This window comes from Rhamphochromis longiceps, linkage group LG18, assembly GCF_057381845.1.
Source record: "Rhamphochromis longiceps isolate RC_006_pf linkage group LG18, R_longiceps_female_GT1.1, whole genome shotgun sequence".
In the NCBI taxonomy this organism is placed as follows: domain Eukaryota; kingdom Metazoa; phylum Chordata; class Actinopteri; order Cichliformes; family Cichlidae; genus Rhamphochromis; species Rhamphochromis longiceps.
In genome coordinates, this window is record NC_140574.1 from 15,246,554 (window position 1) to 15,263,022 (window position 16,469).

A 16,469-nucleotide genomic window follows, 5' to 3' on the forward strand; every position below is an offset into this window, starting at 1 on the left:
ACATATACAAACATCCATTCCCACCCTCATGCTCTCATATGCACTTACTCCACACTCAACCAACGTGGAGACAGACATAAAGAGACGCTGTACACACGATCACACTCCCCAAGCGTACTCTAAACCCCGGGTCTAGGTACCCTTGCCCCTAGAGGGGGGGAACTGCACCCAGACCCAGGTGGTGTTACCCTTTTCCCTGCGGTGGGGGGAGGCAGATCGCCCCGACTCCGCAGCAGCAGGGAGGCCCCACACTCCAGACCGCAGTCGGACAGCCAACTCCTCCTCCTAGCCCCCCCGCTCCAGCAGGTCGCAGAGAATGGGGGTGAGAGAAGACTCCAGACCTCCCTCCACCCGCTCATTGTAGTGTTGATGCATGTGTGTTCTAAGGTGCATTTAAAACCCAGGAGGGCATGGAGCTACCTGCCAGAGAGCAGCAGGTAAGCGCATGGTCCCTCCTGCTGGCCCTCAATGTCTACGTGTATTTAACATTGAGAGGTGGGCAACGACGCCAGGGGTGAGGTGTACACCCTGATGGTACTTTGGATTCCGTGTATCGTGCCCACCCCCAAGATCCTATATGTATGTGTGATGAGAGTGTGAGTAATGTGAATGTCTAAGTTGTGGGATAAAATTGAGGCAGAGGCAGCCAGAAGGGGACAGGGGGGGGTGGCCTCCTCTGCACCCTGGTGGCATACCCCTACTCCAAGGTCCTGCATGTGTGGGTGGTTGTGGTGGAGCGGGAAGAGGGAGGCAGCTGGAGATGGGGAGGGAAGGAAGGGAGGGGCAAGTGACCCCTCCCTGGGGCCAGCTCCCCCGCTGACCCCAGTAGGCACCCCCATACTCCGCGACCCACCAGGGAAAGGGGGCCCAGGCCCATCCAGACCGGGGCCCAGCGCAGCAGCGCCTCCCGGCCCCACAGAGCCCAGGACAGTCCACCCAACCCCACCACAGAGAAAACTGCACCCACCCCACCATCCACTCTTCTTCCAGACTACATAAGACAATAAACACCCAGGCTGAGATCTTCCTCCACCTCTCCTGTATCTCCCCCTCCTGTAGAGAGAGCCCCTGAGGAGAGGAAAGCTCCTGCAAGATGTGACAATCTTCCCCACCAGTTGAAGAGCCCCCCAGGTGGCTCGATGCACCGGCGGCACCCTGCTCCAGGGCTGGGCCCCCATGCACCCACCCGCCCATAACCCCGGCAACACACCAACCAGGACCCAAGCCCCCGAGGCCCGGCCCGGGCCCCAGCCCAGAGACGGAGCGCCCCCAGAACCTCACGCCCATCCCGGACCCACCCAGGGGCAGCCAGGCTACCAGGTCAGTAACCCACGTCCGTCAGCACAGACCCTCCCCTAGCCCCGCTGCACGCAGCCGCGAGGAAACAGTCACCTGAGAGCCAACAGAGCCCCTAACCGGACATGACCGCTACCCCGGGTTGAGCCCCCCAAGGAAGACAAGAATTAAAGTTAGCTCACCATCAGCCCTCACTTACACTCAGGTACTCGCACTCAAAACCAAAAACACTGCATGTGAACTAAAAAACAGTGTTTGTGATTTTCATATTATAGCCACATATTTTTTTCTTCCTTTTTACAGAGAAATTGCTTTTAAGTGACAAACATGAACTCCTTAATCTGTATTTTCTTAATATCTATATAAGAATTTTCATAAGGAACTGGTGGTTTGCAAATCCACAAGCCAGCTAACACTAATAAACACAAACACACGGCCACAAACAGAAACGCACACATTCAGGATATAAACTGTGGATGCTAGCCACTCATACAGGAAGCACCTGTCAGCTGGTGTTGTGGGACAGCCAAGGACTTGCTTGTTTGTTTCTCCCCCCTTTTCACTCACTTTCTATGTGAGTTTGTGTGTGTGTGTGTGTGTGTGTGTGTGTGTGTGTGTGTGTGTGTGTAGTGTGTGTGTTTGTATATACCACTGTCCAACATCTCCCTTTCTCGCTCTACACCCCCCTCACCTCTCCACCTGCTGTTCCTTCCTTCAGTCCATCCCGCCTCTCTTTCTGTCGTACTTCATACAAACCATCATACCGCCATCAGAGATCACTCTCACGCTTTCTGTGCACCTGTGACTGAAAAACAGACTCGCTCAGTCTTTCTATGCCTTCCTGCTCATTACAGCCCCAAGGCAGCCACTTCATCACTGAGAAAAGGCAGAGATAAGCTACAAGAGTACACCTGTGCCTGGTATGAATGCCAAATCCAGTGTCAGTGACAGCCAATTCCAGGCCAAATAATGGAATCAGCAAACCTCAGCTTCAGACAAATCAGCCTGACAGCTTCATCTCTCACTCCCAATTTCAAAGCACGTTACCAACCTCATTATCAAATGAGAAAAGCAATCAGTGAAAAAAATAGAAAGATGTTCACTCCTCTACCCCCCACTGTTCACGAGGGATTACGTTTACTAAGCTCATTTACAAATGGAACAGGTGGGAAAGAAAAAGAGACATGTTTTTTTATTTTACCAGAAGATGTTTTGAGGGGTTTTTTTAACAAAAGAAATATAGATATACAATGTTGTATATTAACCTCATATATATATATATATATATATATATATATATATATATATATATATATATATATATATATATACATACATATATTTGTTGACTATATGTGCCAAAGCTTAACTTAAACCACATGAAAGACAGCAAGTTTAAAAGAGTAATATCAAATAACACATTTTCATTTCAAGGTAAATATTTAAAAAGTCCACCTACTCTTTCTCCCTCACTGAACTATGAAGAAAAAAAGATTCTCAACTTAAAAACTGCTGGAAAAGTCTGTTTTTACCGTATGAACAGAGTGCTGCAAAAAAAGGGTTGACCCACTTCCTGATTTCTTTTTTGAATACTTGTCACAGTGATGTATTTCAGATCATAGCTTTTTTTAAAACTTATATTTAAACTTAAAATGTGGTTGATTTCAATTAAATGTAATTTATGTTGCATCAAATCCCAACAACAGTTTCCTCTAGGCCCTTTATATTGTAAGGTAAAGACCCAACAATAATACAGAGAATGATAGAGGATAGAGGCTGACGATCAGAAACAAGTGTAACAAATATGCAAAGAAAGAAAAGACACAAACGCACTTAAACTGAGACTGACTTTCAGCACAATGAAAGTTTTCTTTCTGATGATGATTTTAAAGAAATGTTGCCGTATCAAACTGGAAAGTGAGGAACAAACATCCAACAACCGGCACAACAATTAGTCCTTCTTCTCTTTTTGAAAGGAAAGAGACTTTAAAGTAATGGTAAATGGCCTGTATTTGCATAGCGCTTTACTAGTCCCTAAGGACCCCAAAGCACTTTACACATCCAGTCATCCACCCATTCACACACACATTCACACTGGTGATGGCAAGCTACATTGTAGCCACAGCCACCCTGGGGCGCACTGACAGAGGCGAGGCTGCCGGACTGGTGGGCCCTCTGACCACCACCAGTAGGCAACGGGTGAAGTGTCTTGCGCAAGGACACCACGACCGAGACTGTCCAAGCCGGGGCTCGAACCGGCAACCTTCCGATTACAAGGCGAGTTTTTGTTTTGACTCATTAGGATGAACTGAATGATGCTGAGATAAGCAGCACGCAGATCGCAGGTCAAGCCTACTTTAGCTAATGTGAAATAATGACAGTCGGAGTTCCTTCCTGAGATCTATTTATCAGTAAGTATTCATGAAAGGGTGTGTTTGTGTGTGTGTGTGTCTGCATGGGTGTGAAGTAAGTGTGTGACCACTATGTAATTATGGATTTAGTGAACCCCAGGCTTAGTGTGACTCTATCGACCTCAGATTTGTTGGGTGGATACATAATGATGATATGTGTGTGTAAGCAAGTGAAGGTGCCCTGTGTGCAGCTTGTTTTACATACATATAGAATATTTTCCACCTATTCCCAAAGTTATTCATCTAAGCGTTACTGCCTCCGTGTGTGTGCATGTGTGTCTTAAAATCCTTTTGCTGACGATGGGAAGTCTTACAAAGTCCACACTGTTTACAGTCCCACGGTGCATTCACAGGGCAACCCGGCCAGTCTCCTAAAAAACATACTGGCTCTAAACCGAATTCACTGATATGCAAGTCAGAAGGTTGGGAACCAAGAAGCCGTCTCCCCATCAGACGATGTCTTCACTGAGTTTCAGTTTTCTTTTTTTAACTTTTAAATTCTGTTTTTTTTTTTTAGATGGATAATTCTGCAGTTACACTAGAGAAAACAGTGGTTTATGATCTCAACATGACAAAAAATTACTGTAACCATGTTTTCAATGAAGGTCTCATGTTAGCTTTGAAATAGCTGCTCTAAAAATGGAGAAAATGACTATGGCAGTCAGTCTGCTATCAGTTTGCATTTAAACGGCATCAAGGTAGCAATTAACTATGACAAATCTGCAAAAATTACAAGTCTGTGGCTGTAGCAAACCACTCGCTATGTACATACACAGAAATTCACATTTCATAGAGATTCAACTACAAAATGACATACAGATAGTTGGCAACCAGTCCAGTCCTCTATCGCAGACGGACAGATCGCAGACAAGTTGTTCACATCGGTTCACACTGATTCAGATCGACTGCAAAGTGCTGGCAACCTGTCGATATTTATAGAAATACATTTGCAAACCTTAGACAACCTGTCTGAAAATGACTGCAGACAGTCCGACCAGTCACCAGACCACGGTTGTTATGTGACTGGTTACCTCCCACCACTTGTGCAATCACTACAAGGACTTGCATTTAGTCTTTGACAGCAGAAACATTTAATGCAACCACCAGGCAAACAGTAATTTGTCCTCGCAAGGAGCCCGCCCCTCTGTTTTAACTCTAATGTGACTGAGCCATAAGAAACCAAAGCAACTAACTAGGTTGAGTAAATCGGGTTAAAATAATGTTAAAATAGAGCCTTTCCTTTGTTTTTAAGTTTCAGGGTGATGAGCCCACATTCTTTTTCTAACACATTTTTTTTTTTTGCCTTACAAGAAACATTACTACTTTATATATTATATTAACATTTTTATTATAACACTAAGAACACTAAACAACTAAAAAAATGCAGGACTCTTTTAAAACTGATCCTGCACCCTCCGCTTTCATCTGTGCTGCTGTGTGTTTGTGTTTGTGTCAGCTCACGTGTCTCACTGCATGAATTAATAGCTCCACTGTGAGACTATAAGGTTGAAATACCACATTGTAAATTGTTGACATTAAATCCATTTTATGTTGCAGGCTGACCCAGAAAAACAAAATTATGGTTACACTTGCTCTTTTGCTAATTGGAGATGCATTTATTTACAGAATATAAAGTAGTACCTACACAGCTTTAAGCTCTGATCGAAGGCTCATCTAACTACATCTGCATCTAACATTACTCTAATGAATGATGTGCAAATCCTCCTGGTTTAGTTATACAATTACTCGGTATACAGTACAAGCAAACTGGATGAAGAATAAATAAATAAGCTACGTATTATCAGAAAAAGCTAAAGAAGTGTAAAATCAGAAAATTAAACCTCAAACTTGTGTACACCGTAACTTAGATCTGACTTGAGCTAAAATGAGTTGTGATAGGAGCTGAAGAGTACAGTGTAAGCACAACAAAAGCTAAATGCTAGTCCACACATATTATATTAAAAGCAGGAGTTACAAGGGAAAAGCTTCTCCTAGAAAATATGATCATGAAATCTTTGTTGTTCTCAGGCAAAAAATTCACATCTTCAAAAGATTCATTTTGCATTAAAAGTCAGATCAAACAGAGATGCACACAGACGTCTGCTTCACATCTGTTCGTGTCATCGACATCCCCCTGATATATGCAGAATCCTGTCTATCTACAGTTAGCTTGCTGGCTACATGACAAAGACAGGCCAGATAAAGTAGAATCGACAGACTGCTGCTGTGCCCATGGTTTCGCCTCCCAAGAGGAAGTGTCACAGACAAACACAACTACAGACAGGAATATTTTAAATCTCACATTTTTGTGAAAGGCAACTGTGAAATTTCTCCCGGGTAGCTCCACCATATTTAAAGTCACCGCCAACAGCTTGACAATAAAGACAAAAAATCTACCTGTTTGTACATAATGCACATGTGAGGAGCGACTACACTGACCAATCAGAAAATCTGTGAAAACATATTAAGGGTGAGTGTGTGTGTGTGTGTTCTGGGGTGAAAACAACTCGTTATTGTAACTACAAAAGAATTGGAAAAAAGCGAGGGAAATGTAGGAGAAGTCTGTGACATTATTACTCACCAAGGCCAGGCGGGCTTTCAGGACATGGTGGCAGTGGTTTGGGAGACGGTGTCTGAGTGTTCTCCGGCTGCACACTTGGCACCAGCTGCTCGCCTGTGGCCAGGTAGCTGGCTAATGTGGCGTTGGGCCTGGAGAGGTTGTAATAGTAATAATGATGTCCGCTCCCTGCCCCACTAACATTGCTCCTGGATCCGTTGCGGCCATTGTTAAAGCGACTGAAGAGGTCGAAGCGCTGCGAGTACACATCGAAGTACAGGATCATCATGATGAGGAAATGGAGCAGGCAGAGCAGCAGCACGCCTTTACAGATGCGCTCCAGAGTCCGGCCCAACATCAGCCGGGTCATGGCAGAGGAAGACGACTGTCCTGCGGCGGCCAGCCACGACAACGCTGACGTGGCCAGGTTAGGGGCATGCGCTCATCCCGACGGACATGTGGGTAAAATCAGGCTACTGTTAGATCTCTGATTAGGTTATTTCATACTCAACGATCTGACTTCAGCAGGGGTCATGGGATTACTGATGAGAATGGGCAAGGTACACCATCACCTACGCCTGCTTTTCCCAAAATGTGATCAGCCAGCTTGTTTCTGGCGTGTCCTGAGATTCCCTGCATGACAAAAAGTACTAAATGCTATAGTTTCTATTTATCACAGCACTCCTCGAGCCTGGTGAAAAGCATGGATAGATCAATTTAAACTACAAAATAAGGTGGCTTTGTGAACATACTCATATGAAAATGTGGTAAAGGGTTTAGTTGGCCATCATCAAAGTATCAAACTATGGCTGATGCCAGAATTAAAAGGCAGTCCACTTCAGTAGCTAGTGCTGCAAAGCTCTAAATATGTGCCGATACCAGAGATGGCTCAGATGTTCATCGTTGTAAAGAAGAAAAGTGTAAAGCGTCAGCTGACATGTCTGTTGGGTCGATCTCTTCTCACATGTCTGCTCACGGGTCCATCAGACTTTGTTGGATGGTGAACACGGTCCTCTTTAGTCTCGCAGCGTTAAATGTGGAAAGCCTCAGCGACCTGGAAGATAGAAGTTAGATAAGAAAGAAATACTTTAGGATGAAGCCAAATCATCTTAAGTTCATTTTAATTACACTAATAAATCTTTTTTCATTAAAATAATGGCTTTGTGCTGTTAAATAACATTAATATTTTGGCTTCTTATTTAAACAGGAACAGGTGAAGTGTTATTAATTGAAGCTGTGCATTTCGACTCCGTGCAGTGACTTTTTGTACCATTTGCTGCATAAAATCAAACTGGGCATCATCGATCTTCCGCTGGCATTTTCAGTATTCTGTGACCTTGTTCGTATTCGAAATGCCTGGTTTAATAGCAGTGAAATAAATTTAGGAGTTCTCTCTCATCAGAGAAAGAAGTACACATGGGGATTTGGCAAAAACAGAATCAACAATAAAAGCATCTACAGGCGCAAACAAACACCAAGCCTTGACTGGGGCGGTTCAGCCAAATTGACATGCCAAGTCAATTTTCCAGTCAAGTGATTTAAAAAGCATTTATGATAGAATGAGAAGGCAAGTGGGAATACACAATGCAATGAACATGTGAGCAAAAGGAGAGAGGGAGAGAGAGAGGGAGCACTTAGAGCATTCCCACAGGCCAATCATACTGAAGGTTTATAGCTTTTCCAATCAATGAGAGAAAAGGAGGAGATGAGGTTGAAGATGATAATAAAAACCCTGAAAGGCACGAGACTTTCTGATGAAAAGAAAAAGAATTAAAGGGAAAGACAGAGGCGGTAATAGATATCTGTATATGAATGCTGGTATTCTGAATGAACGTCAGCTCATAGTTTCTCTACAGGTTAAAAAGACAGACACACTAGACAATCAGAGGAGGTTTTGCATACCCGGAAAAATTATTCTTGTCCTAACAACTCTGTCTTCAAATACAAGCGAAAGCAAGACCATCTTTAAGTGAAGACGTCACTTAAAGAAACGGGAGAGTTTTATCTTTTTAATTATCCATCCGGTGGGCCCGTTTTACAAGTGCTCTTTAAATGACTGTAACTATGTTAGCATCTGTGCTAAAGACAAAAAGGTTTTGTAAAGAAGAGAAGAGAAGCATTACTGTAGCACAAAGCATTCACAGCATACTGCTGTCTGGACACAGAAACAAAGCTCCAATTAGAGTTTACCATGTGCACTTCACATTACCAACTCCTCAACCATTTTCAGAGCCAAAATTACAAAATAAGTCCAGGTGACCATATATGTCAGTTTTTAAAATCCAATCCAACATAACATATACACTCGTGTACCACTTTGGTAGATAGACATTTTGAAAAATGAGAATAAAAAGAGAATATATCCAGTGACTGGTAGTTCTCTTGGCAAAAATGCCTTGTTGATACAAGGGTTCAGAGAGAATGGCAAGACTGCTTTGAGCTGATAGGAAGCAAAGAATAACTCAAATAATTGTTACAACCGTGCAGGAGAACATCTCTGAACACACAACACATCAAACATTAAAGCACATGGGCTTTTTGCACTGGCAATAGGGAGTCCAAACCAGTACTAGTGTTCCTAATAAAGTTTCCAGTAAGTTTCCAGCAAGTCTAGAAACCTGTTTAAAACTTACATGTGGTATTAAAACAGGTCATTACTTACTCAGATGCATATTGGTTTAAATCAGAACTTAAATCAGGCAATTTCATTCAAGGTGATTAACTTGTCACTGAAATATCATGAAATGATTCTAATAAAAAATGACCACAGTGATTTCCAAAGGCACAAGATGGCTTTTGGAAATTCTCTTTCAGCTGAACAAAAACTCAGCAGCATTTACTTAACATTGAATAATAAAAAAAAAAACATCTAAAGTTCTCAGTTTGCAAATGAGTTGTCATTTTTTACAAGCAAAACTAACTGAATTATTAATTATCAGCATATCTGACTGAGTTTCTCTTGATTGAGCAACTAATCCTTTCAAGTCTAATGAGGCTTTCAGACAGGAAATGACAAAGGCACTGCTGTGCTCTGAAAGCCATTATTTCCAATGGCTTGCACTAAGCAGAGCACAGTGCAGCACTCAGTAATTTGTACAGTCAAACTTCAGCTGAGGTTGGAGCACTTCACGCTGTGACAAATGCACACATGGCTAGTAAAAAATCCATGCGGCGGCAGGCAGGGAAGGCAGAATGGTTTCTCTGAATGATGTGACTTGTGTATAAAGACCTTAAGAGGAAAACCCTTTCCTGGAAAAAGGCTTCAATCCAAAAAAGACATGCCAGGTGTGCACTCCAAAATGTTTAGGTTTCCCTAAACAGTACTTTGGTGACATCCATCCATCCATTCACTTCCGCTTATCCTTTTCAGGGTCGCGGGGGGCGCTGGAGCCTATCCCAGCTGTCATAGGGCGAGATACACCCTGGACAGGTCGCCAGTCTGTCGCAGGGCCAACACACAGGGACAAACAACCATTCGCACTCACATTCATACCTAGTGACAATTTGGGTTATCCAATTAACCTACCTACTCTGCGTTCTGATGCTGACTTTTGAGGCAAAATGTAATAAATTTAAACACATGTTGGGTGACTGAGCTGATGGTCGTGGCCTGTCCAAAAAGCTGGCTGCCTTTTGTCTGTGGGCAGCAGTGTTAAAACTGCCAAGACCGAGCCTCGAGGGTGCGTGTTTGAATGATGTGTCTGCGAATGTGTGAGTGTGCGCAACCTGCCAGTTAATGAGATGGATTTCTGCTGACCGAAGGACCCGGACACTGCATGTCAGTCACATGCTTGTGCGAGCCAGGATTTATTTCCCAGTCGTGCTGCTCTTCAGTGGCTAAACAGGCCGACACGTAATGTATCGGGGTAAATTTTTCAAACGTGCAGTCAGGCAGTCAGACAGATAATCAGTCAGACAGACTGAAGAGTTTTTGCCCCATTTTCTGCTTCAGCTGCAGAGCTCAGGGACAAAAAGGTTGCCACTGGTGTCGAGCGGGTATTAAAGTGTTTGAGAGTCAAGTGTAGCGCTACTGAAAATCATCAGCAGCAAAACAAAAGAAATAAATCGGGAGACAGGACTGAGATTTAGTTTTCCCACGGACGACCGGCTGCACAGCATTTATCAAAGATCAATGTAGATAGCGTAAACATCACTGCTTTTGCTCTCTTGTGGGGTACAAAACAAAGTCCATGGGTGCTAAATCCATCTAGACATCGGCTTATTTATTTGCTAACATTTCGCTCAACTGACTTTTCTTTAAAGAAGTATAAGTTTGTTTTGAAAAAGGTCAGCAGAGCGAAACAAAAGAGGAAATGTGTGTCTTTCAGCCTCTTTTTAGCGCTTGTCTCTCCCGCTCAGCCCTTTATTATCTATCTCTCTCTCTGGGAGCAGAGATTGTATAGATGGCAGACAAAGTGCTCACCTTCAATTTAATATGTAAATGTAAACTAGGGAGGAATACGATGACCAGGAATTAATTAATTACATCTCTAAAGCTCATAAATCTCAGAGTATGGAGATGCACCAGTCAGAGAGAGAAGAGACAGATAAAGGTAGAGACATAGATCTTTTATGTAGTTTGTGTAGCTTATTCAAGGATCCCTGAAACTCCCTTTTTAACAGCAGCAATAAATTTCATAACAGTCCCTGATCATATCACGTCTGCCAAGGAACCCACAGAGAACTGCTGTTAAAATATGTGAAGTAGAATATAACTGCTTGTTTCCATCTCTGTTAAGTTTCAAGGCTGAGAAAGATACTGCAGATGAGAAGGAGGGGAATATGAAGATCACTAAATCTACTATAATGAAATCAAAGAGGGGATGGGCCACAGACAGTCAAAGAGATTGGAAATGAAAACAATGATTAGGACAGGTGAGTTTTTATTACAGTTTGTCTCTTACTGGAGATTAGCAGGTTCACTAATCTCTATGTGAAGCTGCAGAAAGTACAACTCACTGTTAAATGGGTTGTGGATTAATTATGATACTGCAACTCTGAAAGAGGGTGTAGCTACAGTAAGCTTGTTGGATTAAGAGATGCGTTCAACAAAAGCGAACTTCCAACACCTCCGCTGTGATGTTGCTAAAATGTTTGTAGAGGGAAAACTTTTCACATTGTGCCTGGATGTTAGTACCAAAAGTTGTCTCTGGATCATAAAGCAAATACATTCCTGACTCGAGAACTTTTTTTTTTATTCCAAAAACAACACAATATCCACTCACTGGTGTAACTACAGGCTAAATCATATGCACTAGGTATGGGATTTAAATGCTTCCTCCAACAGTCCAAAGACATGCTTGTTAGGTTAATTAGTAATTCTAAATAGGCAGTCACTGTGAATGTGAGTGCGAATGATTGTCTCTCTGTGTTACACGTATGATAACCTGGCAACCTGTTTGGGTTGTAACGTATCTCAGCTCAGGTGGTCAGGTGGTAGTTATTTAAATAAAGCAAGTACAACTTAAGTGCTCTCTTTCTTTGAACACCCTCTTTGGCTGGTGCTTAAAAGATAAGTGAATAAACAACAGCTGGAAGACACTGCTGCGACAGGAGGTGGAGCAGGTCATCTACTAAGTGAAAGGTTGGTGATTCAATCATTGGCTGGTCAAGTTTGAACCCTCGTATTATTCCTAATTTCATAAGAAGCCTCTCTGAACTTTGAACGTTGTCACTTAAAATGGATTAATGGACGTACATACAGAGCACTGGTACAACGCTACCCTTTAAACACTATGCCTCGCCAGATATCAGCTCCAACAACCTTTAATACTTTTCAGCAAACTTTATGCAGTTCCAAATTAGATCTCAATGCTAAAAAAAAAAGCCAAATGTGTGTTGTTTTACAACACTAAATTAAATTCTTTGAATTTTCCATCTATCACGAATCTTCATTGTTTGAAGATTGATTTGATATCAGAATATAAAGACCTCAGAATTCTTGTTTCACCTGGGTGGTAACACTTTATTGTGCATTTTATAAACTGTATTTTGAAAAGCCCTGTCAGCAACAGTAACAGAAGCCATTTCCAAACGGCCTATTCATAACAGAAATTGAATTCTATGTTATGGTATCAATCAGTAGAGCCGTATACTACAACTACTAAGGGACAATAAAGCAGAACTTGCTTTTCATTAGATATACAGTATACGCAGCCAATCAGACTACTACCTTCCTTCAGCTTATGTTATATATACATATACTGACACAATGTTAGATGCTTGTGTTATACATGTCCACAATTTCAAATAACAAGGGCAGCGTAGGCACAAATACACTAGAATGTTCAGTTTCACACAGGATTTCTTTTTGTTTTCGACCTGTATGATTTGGGGAGCCAGGATTGAGATTCTGTTTTCTTCTGGGTTGTGCAGCATTTATCAAAGATCAATGTAAATATTGTACACATGAGTGCTTTTTCTCTCATGCGGGGTACAAAATAAAGTTCATGGGTGCTAAATCATTTAGACGTCAGCATATTTGCTTGCTACGTTTCTCTCAACTGACCTTTCTTTAAAGAAGTACCTGAGTAATATGATCATCTCAGGCAGATGAGCAGTAGCCCCACCTTCCATTCCAACCTTAAGTTTGTGAGGAGCAGTGAATCAGAAGAAACCTGACTCAAAGAAAGTATTCACGAAAAAGCCTGATGTAAATTAATTATCATAAGTCTGGTTTTACTTGGCCTATCCACACAGTTTAAAATGGGTAAATAATTTGAAGCTGACATTTTAGCGCTGGCACTTCCGTGGACACATATGGAAGTAGAAGCATACAAGCATGTATATGCATATGTGAAACTCAGTGGTGGGTAGTCATTTAAAAACAAAAACTATACTATAAACTATATATATAGTTTTCATTTATGAATTATATGCTCAGCTGTTACTCTTTTCACATGCAGCACTGAAATTTACATCTCAATAATACTGTAGAGCTTAGCTATTGCACTTTTGAGCCTGCCATTGCAAGAGACCTATTCATGTACACATTTATAGCCCAGTGCAATGCCTACAATAGAATAGAATAGAATAGCCCTTTCGTGTCATTGTACATGTACAACGAAATTATGAGTGGAACATGAATGTAAGATTAACTAGAGAAATAGAGTAAATATACATGAATCAGGGATTGTAGTAGTCAAGCCATTAAGTTGTAATATATCAGACACCTGTCTATTGTAGTAAAGAGAGAGATGAGTGTGAAAGCAAAACTGTTGATTAACTGGTCAATCTAAGTTCCTCGCTCATCTATGGGCTTCAGCTCTGGGAAGTGACCAAAAAAAATGAGACTGCAGACAGAAACAGTGGGTGTCGAAAGATAGGGCGAGGAGCTAGGAGGGGTTCAGAGTAGTGTCGTTATTCCTTCACATCGAAAGGACCCGATTGGCATGGGCATCTGACTAGGATGCATTCTAGGTGAGGTGTTTCAGGCATATCCAACTAGGAGGAGATGCTGGCACAAACCAACTTGCTGGGGAAAGCGTGTCTCTGAGGGAGGTGTGGGCAGGTCTGCTTAGACTATCGCCCAGCGACACGGATGAGCAGAAGAAAATGTATGGATGGGTACGAGACGAGGTTAAAACCTTCTGTGTGGCTACACTAACGTTGGCAGCCTTTAAAGAAATTTCAAGATACTAGACTTCTTTAATTTTCCGGTTCTGTCACATTAACGTAATGGATTCCTCTTTCAAATGTTGCACACTCACTACACACACATATCAAAAAGCACATTTAGATGAAGTGCCAACTAAATCTAGCAGAATGTCGACAACATCTGTATCTTAAAATTTTAATTGGCTGCCAGACGGGTGGCAAGACTGGTAATTTGTGAGGGTACATAATTCATCAAGTAGAGGCCAAGCATATGCTGGAAGGAGAGATGGTCTCTGACTGAACAGGGGGCTTTTAATGCGAAGAGATCACTCGAAACAAAACATCACATCACTGTCGCACAGTTTCAGATGAATGTCTTTATCCGAACATTGAGAGCCACAACAAACCACCAATTCAAAATTTGGAGGAAAGAGCTGCTTTTTATTCTCCGCCGTTAACCACTGGTCACCTCCGATGGGAAATTTGTGGTTTGAATTTAGACTCAGTTACACCATATTCAGAAACGAAGGTTCAAAAGTAAGTGTATAGGGAATCTAAAATGTGATGATTTTCCAAACTTAGTCCCATCAGTCCAGAGCAGGGTTTAGATTTGATAAATGTCAGTTTGAGTGGTTTGAGTGTAAATGAGAGGATATCTAAATTCTTCCTTTGACTCACACGATAGTTTGTCTGTTCCTTTTAGCAGATTGTCTTCACTGTGCCATGCCGCTTCATATCTCTTTCAAACTAAGCATCCCGACAGTTATTCCAGAATGCAGTCATGCATTTTACCCGAGTGCTCTCACAGCACGAGGCCATGTGTGCAAGAGTGAGCAGTTAACACGACTTATTTTCTAACTACGTTTTGCACGTCAGTGTCAGGTGTAAGTGTAGGTTACCAAAAGTTAACAAAACTTCAAATTTTCTGTGACATGTTAACAAATGAGCATCAAAATCCATTGTTTAAAATATTTATGAAATAAAACTAAAGAGTCAATGTTGATAAAAGAAGATAAAAAAAAAGCATAGCACAACACCCCATCATAAAAAAGGACTATTTAAACACACCACTGTGATTCGTTTTTTTACTAGTACAACCCGATTGTGGTGATTTTATATAATTTACCACAACATGATGTTTGTATAATCATAATAAAAACCCCTGGGTGTTCTCTTCTTCATACACATGCAACCGCTGTTGTCACTGCAACAACTTCTACCTGTTCTCTCAGTCTTCCTCACACCTCTAATTGCTTCAAGCTGTGTTCCTACCAGATGTGTTTCAGAGGTGCAGCAGTAACACACAATCCAACATGGAATTGCCTTCACTGTTAGATAACGTGGAAAAAAAAAAGATTTTAATTTGTTTTCAACGCTGAGCTACAGCGACAGTCATACTTGAGGGTACCTCAGGATGGAAATAAGTTCAAATTGCTAAAACATATGGAAGTTTCAAGAAGCATAGAAGGATGGCCAGTGAAACAGGGTAAGTAAAAGCTGTCCACCAGAGGCAGATAAAGTACTGAGCTACCCATTATTTCTTGATGTTTTGCTTTCAAGGAGAGAGACTTGCAATTTTTTGTAGTGCAAAAGTGGTAACTCTTCAGGCTTTCAAAAGGTCCTTCAAAACTGAAAACAAAATATAATAATAAATTGTTCTTCTCCACATCCTGTACTTCTGTCCATTTGCCATAACTGAGCTGAACATATCAAGTAAATTAAGAATATGAGATCGTATTGTATACACTCGTGGATCTTCCCGTCAGTGCAATCACCATTGATCATTTCTAACAGGGTTTAATGCAACAGAGAGCTTTTTCACCACTACACACATCCATAAAGACATTTACAGTTTGTACTAGAAAACCTATTGATATAATGCATGACCCACCTCCTCACCCCATCATAAATACTTTACTTTTAAACCTAGAACCAGTTCTTTACCCTAAAACAAAAACAAAGTACTGTACAGCCCAAAAGATCCTCACTCCCAATATTTAAAGGTTCACACTGGTTCTTACAAAGACAGACATACAAGCGGATACACACACGTCCAGGATCATGAGTCTCCAGCTCTTTAGCAGATGTTCTCAGACTGCACTGAGAACATCTGCTAAAGCCTCAGGCTGTATGCCTTGTTTAGTTTATTTTATATACTCATCTTAACCAACTGATGAGGCAGACAACAGATAGAGAACTGACATTTTTGTCACATGCAAAGATTTTCTTTGCCATCAAAGTGGCTATAATAATTATTTTTGTTATAATAAAACATCACTACTTATTTAGAATTCTGTATTTTCTGTAGTCATAATAGGCAAATGAAGCAGTCGCAAATCAGACACTTTCCAAATACTTCATGGTGGATAAAAATTTCATGATAACTTTCTGCATTCACATTTTCATCAATTTTGACAAGATCTCCAACACCACTGTCTGAAGGGCCCAAAGCCCAAACTCATGACCGAGCCTCCACCATGCTTTATAGATGGCTGTAGACGCTCGCTCTTGTACCTCTCTCCTGACGTCCTCTGTATATATTGATGATGATTTCAAGCAAAAATAACCCATCTGGTTTCATTATTCCATTTGATCTGTTGACTCTGATT

At 41.6% G+C, this 16,469-nt stretch overlaps 1 protein-coding gene across 1 annotated transcript in view; it reads right to left on the reverse strand.

Annotated features, from left to right (window-relative positions):
• b4galt2 (UDP-Gal:betaGlcNAc beta 1,4- galactosyltransferase, polypeptide 2) overlaps positions 1-16,469 on the reverse strand; it is a 228,147-nt gene that overhangs the window by 191,959 nt on the left and 19,719 nt on the right. The window contains exon 2 of the mRNA XM_085388585.1: positions 6,289-7,318. Coding sequence (XP_085244711.1) covers positions 6,289-6,634 — 346 coding nt within the window. The 5' untranslated portion in view covers positions 6,635-7,318. The remainder of the gene's footprint in view (positions 1-6,288; positions 7,319-16,469) is intronic.